We start from the raw sequence: 10,168 nt of genomic DNA, 5'->3' as shown, positions 1-10,168 counted from the left end.
AAAAAAAAAAAAAATCTATATAAGTAATCTCTATGCTACACCAAAAAATAGTAAATAAAAAATGTTAATCGTGCAGATGTCTTGTGTTTTCTCTACAGGGCCTTGGAGCTGCATGTGCTGTCGTCTGATGCGTGGTTCTCTGATGGTGTCGCTTACGCCAAGCTGCCCTGGCTGTCCTCTACCCTGCTGCCTAAACTGGTGCGCTGGGCCGTGGATTGCAAGAGCAGTGAGTTCAGGAGCACCTTGTCTCTGCTGCCCGTCGAGAAGTACAGCGTTACATACCAGCAGCTGAAGGAGAAGTACAAGGCCATGGTCAAGGTGGATGCTCTGAGGCTTGTCTGTTCCTGTGTTTGCTGCATGTGCTGATGTGTTGAGATCTTTCTAGATGTTTTTTTTTTGTCACATGCTTTCTAGGTTTGGCCTGAGGTTACAGATCCTGAGAAGTTTGTGTATGAGGATGTTGCTATTGCTACGTATCTCCTGGTAGGTTCAAACGTGGTTTTTAATGTTTTTTTTCCAACGCAAAAAATCAATGAGAGTCAAAAACAGTGTGTCTGAAGATTGTGTGTGAATTGAAGAATGATTCCAAATGTGTCCAAACATGTATGTGCGTTGGCGAAAATCCCTTTTACCTGTTGTCATGTCATGCAACTGAAGCTGGGACAGTCAATTTAAGTGTGAAAAAAGGCTTTGACCCAGTGTATCAGTTCATTCGTCATGCCAGAGGCAGGTGAAAGGGTGTCAGTAGGAGCAGCAGGTGTCACAGTGCAGCTGTAAATTGTTTTTTTTTTGTTTTTTTTACTGAAATGATCGAAAGCTCTTTGTCCCTATGGCTGCAGGTGCTGTGGGCTGAGGAGAGGTCAGAGAAGAATCTCACTGCCAGGCAGTCCTTTGTAGACCTCGGCTGTGGAAACGGCCTCCTGGTTCACATACTGACAAATGAAGGGGTGAGTGAGGGGCTGGATGGACGTTGGCTGTTTGCTCTTTTAGGAATTAATCTGTTAGATCAAAAACTCTACCAGAGCTGAGTATTGTGTGTCACTGACTGATTAAATAGTTTTGTGCAGTAGGTGACTGAAAGCTGATCTCATTTGTAATAATCTAGTGTATTTCCTGGTAAAAACCTTCATGACAGCCAACAACAAACAACTAGGATGTGATAACGCTGTTGGAGATGAGTGGTTTTCTGATAGTGCCTTTATGATCTATTTTTATGATCAGACTGAGGTAAGAACTGAACTATCAGATGCCAGTGTTGTGTTGGATGATGCAGGATATTAATCAGCAAAATTCCACCTGTGCACTCTTGATTACATCCAGTCGTCCTTAAATGTATTCATACCCTTCCATTAAAGAAGAGGCAAAAATTCACAATAGCCACTCAAATAATTAGAAACGAAAAAAAGTAATAATAAATAAAAATTTGCTAAATTATAATTCAATGAAATAAGACCTTACTTTTGAATTGTGGTTGAAAAGAATAATTAAAAAAAACAAAAAAACAAAAACAAAACTTTCCTGGACAAATTAGTAGCTGATGAGCAGTGCTCCACAATCCAAATAGCTGTCAACAGGTGCAGAAGTCTGATTGAGAGTTACAGAAAACACTTGATTGCAGTGATTTTCTCAAAGGGTTGTTCAACTAAATGCTAGTTTACGGGTCCCATCATGCTTGTTCGCTTGTTTTTTTTTTTTTTTTAATATATAGTTCTGTTGAACCACAATTCAAAAGCAATGTCATGATTTTCATTAAATTTTTATTCATTATTACTTTTGTCAAATTCAGCTTATTTCAGTGACAGATGATTTTGTTCCTTCTTCAATGGGAGGGTATGAATACATTTGAGGACGACTGTAGGTTAGTACGGCTTGTTCATCTGTTTTCACACATGTGAAAGAGAAGATTGTATCTTAGCCTTACTGTCTTCTACAGGCTTTAATTTAAATGTCAGGCTGGTTCTAGTTGACAAAATAATCACTTGCTATTATAAAATGACTGCTGGTGTTGAAAGTAATATTTATTGTGAAATTGACTTGATATCATTAACAACAACAGTGACAACATGTTGATGTTTAAGTGGTTCATCATGTCAGTTTAGCATATTAAACATTTTCATTTGCTTACTAACACTAAACCATGATGGAACGAGGATTAGCTTCAAAGATAATTAATCATAAATCGGGGTATTGAACAAATGTAAATTTTGACGTGATGATTGCTGATGGTGCTGAGGTGAGCATGATTGGCTGTAGCAATTTTTAAGGCACGTCATCCAATAGTTGTTGAAGTATTTCACTCTGGAGTAGGGCTGCACCAGTTGCTTTCACTCATGATTAATCTCCTGATTATTTTCTGAATTACTGATAAATCATTTTGTCTTTAGAATGTAAAGAGTATTGAAAATAAATTGAAAATAGTATCTTAAAGTGTATTGAATAATACATTTAAATATTTAATTTGCTTCCATATATAATAAAAAGAAACATTAGAGATGTTGGAACAGCAAATGTTGGCATTTTTGCTTAAAAATCCATCTATTTTCTACACACCGCTTAATCCTCACTAGGGTTGCGAGTGGGCTGGAGCCTATCCAAGCCGACTTAGGGCGAAGGCAGGAATCTTTTATTCAGTTGGTTAATTATTTGTACAATTGTCGCCCCTCCAGTTAGTCTTTTGAGACCCATGCTACTAGTGCAGGGGTGCCCAATCCTGGTCCTCGAGGGCCCACAATCCTGCATGTTTTAGATGTCTCCCTCTTCCAACACTCCTGATTCAAATGATCAGCTCATCATCAAGCTCTGCAGAAGCCTGATAACGATCCTGATCATTTGAATCAGGTGTGTTGGAAGAGGGAAACATCTAAAACATGCAGGACTGTGGCCCTCGAGGACCAGGATTGCCCATCCCTGTATTTTTTTCTCACACTAATAAGATGATTTCACCACAAAGTCATTTTTTGTTTTGGTATTTAGAGGGCTTAACAGATTTGTAATAAATTGCTGTTGATTGAATTTTTGCTCAAACTGTCCTCAACACTGAAGTTTTTCAATGACTCACATCTTCATTTGCAGGCTAATCAATGACATGGGGCTGGTCTGAGCCCAGGTGATGGGGATTCATGTCTCTGAATATAATAAACCTATAATCACCACTCAGAAACTAGGACAAGTGTAATTGAAGTTACACACAGTAGTCAGTGTGCGAATGTGGCCCAGATTGATCATCTCGTCGTCTTGTGTTATAGCACCCTGGAAAGGGTATCGATGTACGGAGGAGGAAGATCTGGGACATGTACGGCCCACAGACTCTGCTGGAGGTGAGTGAGCTCAGCAGGAAGGAGGCGGATTAATTGAAACCATAATTAGGTTCTTAATTTTGTATTACTTTCTTTCCTAGCTGGAATAGCTCCTCACTGGTTTAACTTTGTGCTTTGACTCACTGGATAATGGTTTCACAAAAGAAGTAATTGTTTGTTCTGTTTCTATGGATCAGTGGACTATTTTTGAACTGTGAAAAAAATCTTTTGTATCAATACACAAAAGGGAAATCCGATTTCAACAATATCACCTCATCATCATCTAGAGGTGAAATCAGTGCTTTAAAAAAGTTAACTTTTCAAAGTTCGTTTGTAAATGCTGAATTCGGACAAAAATATGTGATATACACGCATTAGCAGAGAATCCTAACCCCACAAATACCAAAAGTTGAGAGACAGCACTAAAGACCATGTGCATCATGGTAGTCTTAACTTTCCAATCATACCTAACTCTATGATGGAATGACTAAACCATGTGTCTTTGTCACAAAAACCTTCATGCATTTTGGTTCTTTCATAGATTTATTTAAGATCTTCTGAAAAACTAATGACATACTGCCATGCTAATATGAAGTCATTTGGCCATTTTCACCGCAAATGGGCTTTTTTGTTAGCCGTCCACAAGCTTCTGACAAGTTTCTGGTTCTATCTTTGACCACTTCTCTTGACAGAAACGGTGCAGTTAAACTAGATTTGTTCGGTTTCTGACACAGACTTGTTTCTTCAGCACATGCAGTCCACAGGTTCTTGATGGGTTTAAGTCAGGACTTTGGGGACACCAGTGTAAAATCTTAATTCAAGGCTGATTTAGCTGTTTCTTTATCACTTTAGATGTGTGTTTGGGGTCATTGTTTTGTTGGAACACCCAACTGTGTCCAAGACCCAACCTTCTGGCTGATGATTTTACGCTATCCTGAACAATATGGAGGTGATCCTTCGTAGTCATTATTCCATTTACTTTGTGTAATGCACCAGTTCCACTGGTGGCAAAGCAGCCCCAAAGCATAATACTACCACCACCATGGTTGATTATAGGTATGGTGTTCATTGGGATAAAAGCCTCACCTTCTCTCATATTACTAACATATTTCACTTTTCTCCAGAAGACCCTTTCTTTGTCAGTGTGATCAGCTGCAAACTTCAGTCAAGCCTTAAGGTGCCACTTCTAGAGACAGGGCTTCCTCCTTGCACCGCTGCTTCTCAGCCCATGGCGATGTAAAACATGCTTGTATGTGGACATTGCCACCTGTGTTCCAGCAGCTTCTAAATCATCGTAGACATGGTTTTTGGTGATTCTTGCTTGACTCTTGACTATCCTGACCAATTGTTTGGCACAGATGATTTTGAGATCTGTAGCTGCTTTATAGTGTCTCCAAGTGACTTTACTGAGTTGTTCAAGTAGCTGATTTGTTTCTTCAGATCTGTGCTGAGCTTCTTACACATCCCCATTGTACCATTTGTGTGATGCATGTGTTTTAAGGATTCCATCATAGAAAATTAAGAGCTATAGGAGTCATTGGAAACTCAGGACGAATATGATAGATGTGGTTATTATAAGTATAGGTCAACTTTTGTTTATAAATGGCCTCAGTCACTCATTTGACAACAAATTGCTGACTGCTTCCATTTCAAATCATCAGTTGTTGACTGATTGGAGCAGAGCTGAGAAAACAGTTCTTCTGGGCCTGCCATACTAAGTCCTGAGCCTTTATTTGGAAGCTCTCTAAAGCTTCTACAAGCTTAAATACCCTTCCATGACATCATTTGTGATGTTACTGATGGGGCTGCCCTTTAAAATATGAAATTATTTACATAAATTGTTTGGGCTGTATCACTGTTTTTTCAAGGAGATTTCGTTTTTTTATTCTATTTTGTGGATCCACATTAAACCAACCCGTCCTGTTAAATGAGTTTGATAAATTCCACATTGGTTCATGCTATGTGATACATTACAAGTTTAAGGACAGCATTTTGTACCCCTTACGTTCTCCTGAATTAAGTCATACCAGCATGCATCTTCCCTGCTCTGAGAAGCTCTTGTTCTTTTTTTGGTCTTTGCTATTTCAGGAAAAGGCAATTACTCCCAGCGAGAGCTTTTTATTCCCGGGTACAGACTGGCTGATTGGGAACCACTCGGACGAGCTCACACCATGGATCCCCGTTATAGCAGCCAGGCAAGTCATCAGGAGACGCAATCACGCTCAGCGGCTCAAGTGCCAGCTGATCTCTCCAATTTGGAATAACATTATGGGCAGGGGATTATGTGTGAATAAGTGTGTGTTTGTCCCCACGCTTGTCACTTTTCAAAGGTGTCTTAATTTAGTCGACCACCTGATGGCGATGTTGAACCTCAGTCTGAGAAACCTGCTTTTTCTTCTATGTAACTACTGATATTAATCCCTAGTAATTGCTTGTTGTGTGTAGGACAGCTTGAGATTCAGTACCTTTAAAAAAAATAAAGGAACATATTTAAATGAACATAAGCAACACGTACACTCAGTACATTAACTACTAAAGACTTGGAATAATCTTGTACGTGGGTACTGGCTAAAGATTTTTCTTCTTTTTGAAATTGCAGGTCATCTTACTCCTGCCGCTACTTTGTCCTCCCCTGCTGTTTCTTTGACTTTTACGGAAAATACCAGAGACGCCAGTGTAAAAAGTCTCAGTATAAAGAATACATCGACTTCATCGCTGAAGTCAGCCAAGTCTGTGGCTTCAACACCGAAGAAGACTGCTTGAGAATACCGTCCACCAAACGGGTAGGCTTACAATTACAACACTTGTTTGACATCTTTTTTTTCCTCCAAACAAGTCACAGAGTAGTCAACATCTGACTTCTTATTTTGCTTATAAAAACTACACAAAGGAACTCATGTCACCCTGCCTGTCCATGTTATCAGTAGTCAATTGCAATTCTCCTTGTCTGATTCTAACTGGGGACATTTTTGCTTCTTGTCGTTTCTCCTCATGTTTCCTGTTCAATTTTGGTTTCAGCATTAAATAAAAAAAAAAAAAATCTTTTGGGGTCAACAGTATTTGCTTGGTATGAGTCAAAACTCCTGAATCCTACATTTCCCATAATGCAACTCAACCACCTCTTTCATTCTTCTTGGTAAATGCCCACACCTTTCAAACTCCACAAAATCAGTTTACTGAAGTGTCTAAATCTTCCTAAATAATTGAACAAACGCTCTATGTTGATTGCTTGGCTTTTAAAATAATTTTACTTAAATTTTACTGTTATTTTGTGCTGGCAGTGTGTAGAACGACTACATGGTGCCACAATCAGAGCATGGTTAAAGAGTCTGTATCCAGGATTCATGCACAGCTGTGTGACCCGGCCCTTTCTCCGCCTGGCCTTCATTTAGAGCAGACAGACATAACAAAAACAACTGTTTATTGTCCCCAAAGGAGCATTTGTTTCATAGTTTGTGACCATTAATAGCTACAATACACATGTGCACATTTAAAAAGTTGGGCTTTAACGTCTGCTTATCATAGCAGTTTGTTAACAACAGCAAAAGCTTCGGAACAGTTTTTCCACAAATTTAGAACATGTGTTCAAAATTATGTCGTATTATGTTGCCCCTGTTTCATTTCTTCTCTCAGTAGGAGCTTATTTATTGAAAAAGGGTGTTGTCATTTGAGCTTTGAGCTGCTGGTTTTACGCTTTCAGTCCTCAGCACCTCTGAGAGTCGACCTGACATTCAGCTTTTCCTCCTGCAGGTGTGTCTGGTAGGAAAGTCGAGAAACTACGAGCTACCTGACGAGGCCGAGTCGGAGCAACGAAGAGCTAATCTCATCCAGAGCCGACAGATTTGCCCCGGGGTCGCAGTTGAAAGGTCAGACGTCGGAAATGATGGGGACGGTTGCCATGGGAACGCAGAGGGTGACAGCACCTGGGGAGCCGGGTTTCAGCCCCGAGAAAAGGTTCACACGGTTCGAAACTGCGCCGCTCTCCCGCGGGACTTTGTTGACAGCGTTGTCCTGCGGGTTGCTAAAGTTCTCCTGGGAATGACTGCAGATGACAGCAAAGGGTCCTGCAGCGGCTGGAACGAAGGAGGTAAAGCACTGCAAAAATCACCAAAACATTCAAGATGCAAAAAAAACAATTAAAGCAGTAATAAGTCTCCCAGGACATGAGCTTTTACTGAAGCGATGACCAAATTTAATACAGGATATTCTGTGAAGTGTGCTGATCTGGTACTTAGTATTGTTTACAATGAGGATTCTGAATTTATGGGAAGCTCTACTGTCATTGAAAGTCAAAAATAAGCATCTACAGAAACAGTTAAGTTTTTTGTAGCTTAGCTGACAAAACTGCATCACATATATAAAGGTCGCCCTTCATTTTGTGTCTTTCCATGCTTTATATTTCTGAAATCGTCCCCCCACTACCAACATAGCACTTAAAAATGCACACACTGCACAGTATCTGCTGACAAAATGTGCTAGTTTGACTTTCTTGTACAGTTCAGTTAGCATTTAATGAGCTAATAATAAACATTATTATTACCAGTGATAACCCATAGCTTCTCAACTTTGCCATGTGTCTGTCTCTGTGACATTAATAGTTAAACTGTCTCAATTAGTTGTCAGAATATCAAATTATTTAGAGGTCAATACATTAAGGCAAACTAAACTGCAAATTTAAAAACCTGTGCATGTTTATACATTTCTGTGCCGTTATGTATTCAGACTTAGGCTCATAAATTTCCACTATATGACCAAAAGAATTCACAACAACACCACCATCTTGATATCTATAGAACATTTTTTAAAAACATGGTCTTCAGTGTTAAGGTGCAACATTGCTAACTACTGCATTGGAGTGTCAACCAGGTAGTTATGAGCAATGGATTATTTACGATGCCATATGTATATTATTAACATCCATCCATTATCTATACACCGCTTAGTCCTCACTAGGGTAACAGGAGGGCTGGAGCCTATCCCAGCTGACTTAGGGTGAAGGCAGGGGACACCCTGGACAGGTCACCAGTCTATCACAGGGCTCCACTTAGAGACAGACAACCAAGCACACTCACATTCACACCTACGGACATTTAGAATCACTAGTTAACCTCAACATGTTTTTGGACTGTGTGGGAGGAAGCCGGAGAACCCGGAGAGAACCCACACTGCACGGGGAGAACATGTAAACCCCATACAGAAAGATCCTGGGTGTCCTCACCGGGACGCGAACCGGCGACCTTCTTGCTGCGAGGCTATTATTAACATAACATCAATATTTCATTTGGTAAATATCCCAGTTATTGTCAGTATTAGTACAGTCAACTGCTCTAATCTTGCATTCTGGGCGATAATTTGCTTTGTGGTGGAGAGGCAGCGAAGAATATTAGAAGATAGCTCTCTTGTTCGTGTCTGTTGAATATGAGGCAAAAATAAACCAAATAAAAGAGCTAGCCAGATAAGATTACACATGTTAATTAGCAAGCCTCAGAGGTGCTGATTGATTGAGCTTGATACCTTCAGATGAACCAAGATAGCCGTTTCTATATGTTTCTAGTTTATATACTGAGCCGATATGACCGACTGTTGCTTTAAACAGATGTATTAAATCATTCCTTTACCACACTATTGACCAGATATGTCATCAGTGTGCTTGTCCTTTGTCGGCGAGATAACCTGACGCCTCCAAAACGACACAAATGAATCACTTCTCACATTTTCCATCAGAACCTTAAAATACATCTCCAGCCGCTTCGTGGCACTTTGGCAGCTTCTGCAGCCTGAACCTCTCATCTGATCCCCGCTCCATCATCTGTCTAACCCCCTCCACCCTCCCCACCTCGCTCGTCACCGCCGTGTTCCCTCTCGGGCTTCAGTCAGCAGGGCCTCGTGATGCCGAGCGACACCACTTTTAACTCTGTATCTCATTCTATGCCAGCCACTTCCTGCACCGCATGGTACAGAGTGTGCCACACACAGCATCACACACACACACACACACACAGTTTCACTCAGACACCGCCCACGCATCACCGTTGTCAGTGCCTCTGCGCCCACACACACACACACACACACACACACACACACACACACAATATGAATGAGATAAGGAGATGAAGTCTACTATGATTAAAACAGAAAATTCTCTGTCAGGTTGTCAGTGGTGAAATTAGAGGTAGAAAATATGAGGGAGAGCGAATAAAGGGAGACTGTAACTCTGTATAGCGATGACTGGATGAATAATGCACCAGCTTGGATGATTTATGCATGAGTATGCATTTGTATTGAGGTATTCCTACCAGTTATCTGCTGTGTAAGAACAAAGGGTAAATCCAGGGTGAGCCAGCCCTATGTTGAATAGATCCAAAAGGGTCTTGGAGTCAATAAAAGGGCTTTAGGCTTTAGTTTCATTCTATTCATAATGGATTCAAAAGAGTATGAGCATTTTTGATGTGGTACTTTATTAGTTTTTGAGAATTAAAATGATTGATTTTGGTTTCGTAGCTTCCTGGCTTCAAATTCAGTCCTGTTGTTTTTCTTTTTTTTCAAATTGTAAGTGCAAATAACCCTCAAAAACACACATTTGACTCCTAAGCTATCATAACAAACAGGTTGTGCACCAAGAAAAACAACAGTTCATCCCCATCAGGAGCCTGTGGATTTGCACTTTTTGCCCAATCAAAATATTCGGTGTTGGATTTGTACGGTTCTCTGCACGAAGTTATAACCTGGGATAGCTGGAGTTTGTCAGCCATATGTTTAAAATACTGCCGTCTACATATGGATCTGATCTCAACACTTATCAAGTGCTTAATGAAATCTTTTTTCGTAACAGTGGCACATCAAGAAGTGTCAAGTATTGAAAGTTTGTCTTT

The 10,168-nt window shown here is 40.2% G+C and overlaps 1 protein-coding gene across 1 annotated transcript in view; it reads left to right on the top strand.

Moving 5' to 3' along the window:
* The window catches only part of trmt44 (tRNA methyltransferase 44 homolog), a 21,005-nt gene that overhangs the window by 2,920 nt on the left and 7,917 nt on the right, over positions 1-10,168 (top strand). The window contains exons 3-9 of the mRNA XM_008282800.1: positions 99-318; positions 415-483; positions 840-947; positions 3,246-3,317; positions 5,385-5,491; positions 5,896-6,079; positions 7,047-7,383. Of these exons, the coding sequence (XP_008281022.1) occupies positions 99-318; positions 415-483; positions 840-947; positions 3,246-3,317; positions 5,385-5,491; positions 5,896-6,079; positions 7,047-7,383 (1,097 nt within the window). The remainder of the gene's footprint in view (positions 1-98; positions 319-414; positions 484-839; positions 948-3,245; positions 3,318-5,384; positions 5,492-5,895; positions 6,080-7,046; positions 7,384-10,168) is intronic.

Source organism: Stegastes partitus, unplaced genomic scaffold, assembly GCF_000690725.1.
Source record: "Stegastes partitus isolate 25-593 unplaced genomic scaffold, Stegastes_partitus-1.0.2 Scaffold287, whole genome shotgun sequence".
Lineage (NCBI taxonomy): Eukaryota > Metazoa > Chordata > Actinopteri > Pomacentridae > Stegastes > Stegastes partitus.
The sequence above is the reverse complement of the archived record's forward strand: the minus strand, read 5'-3'. Positions and strand labels throughout refer to the sequence as shown.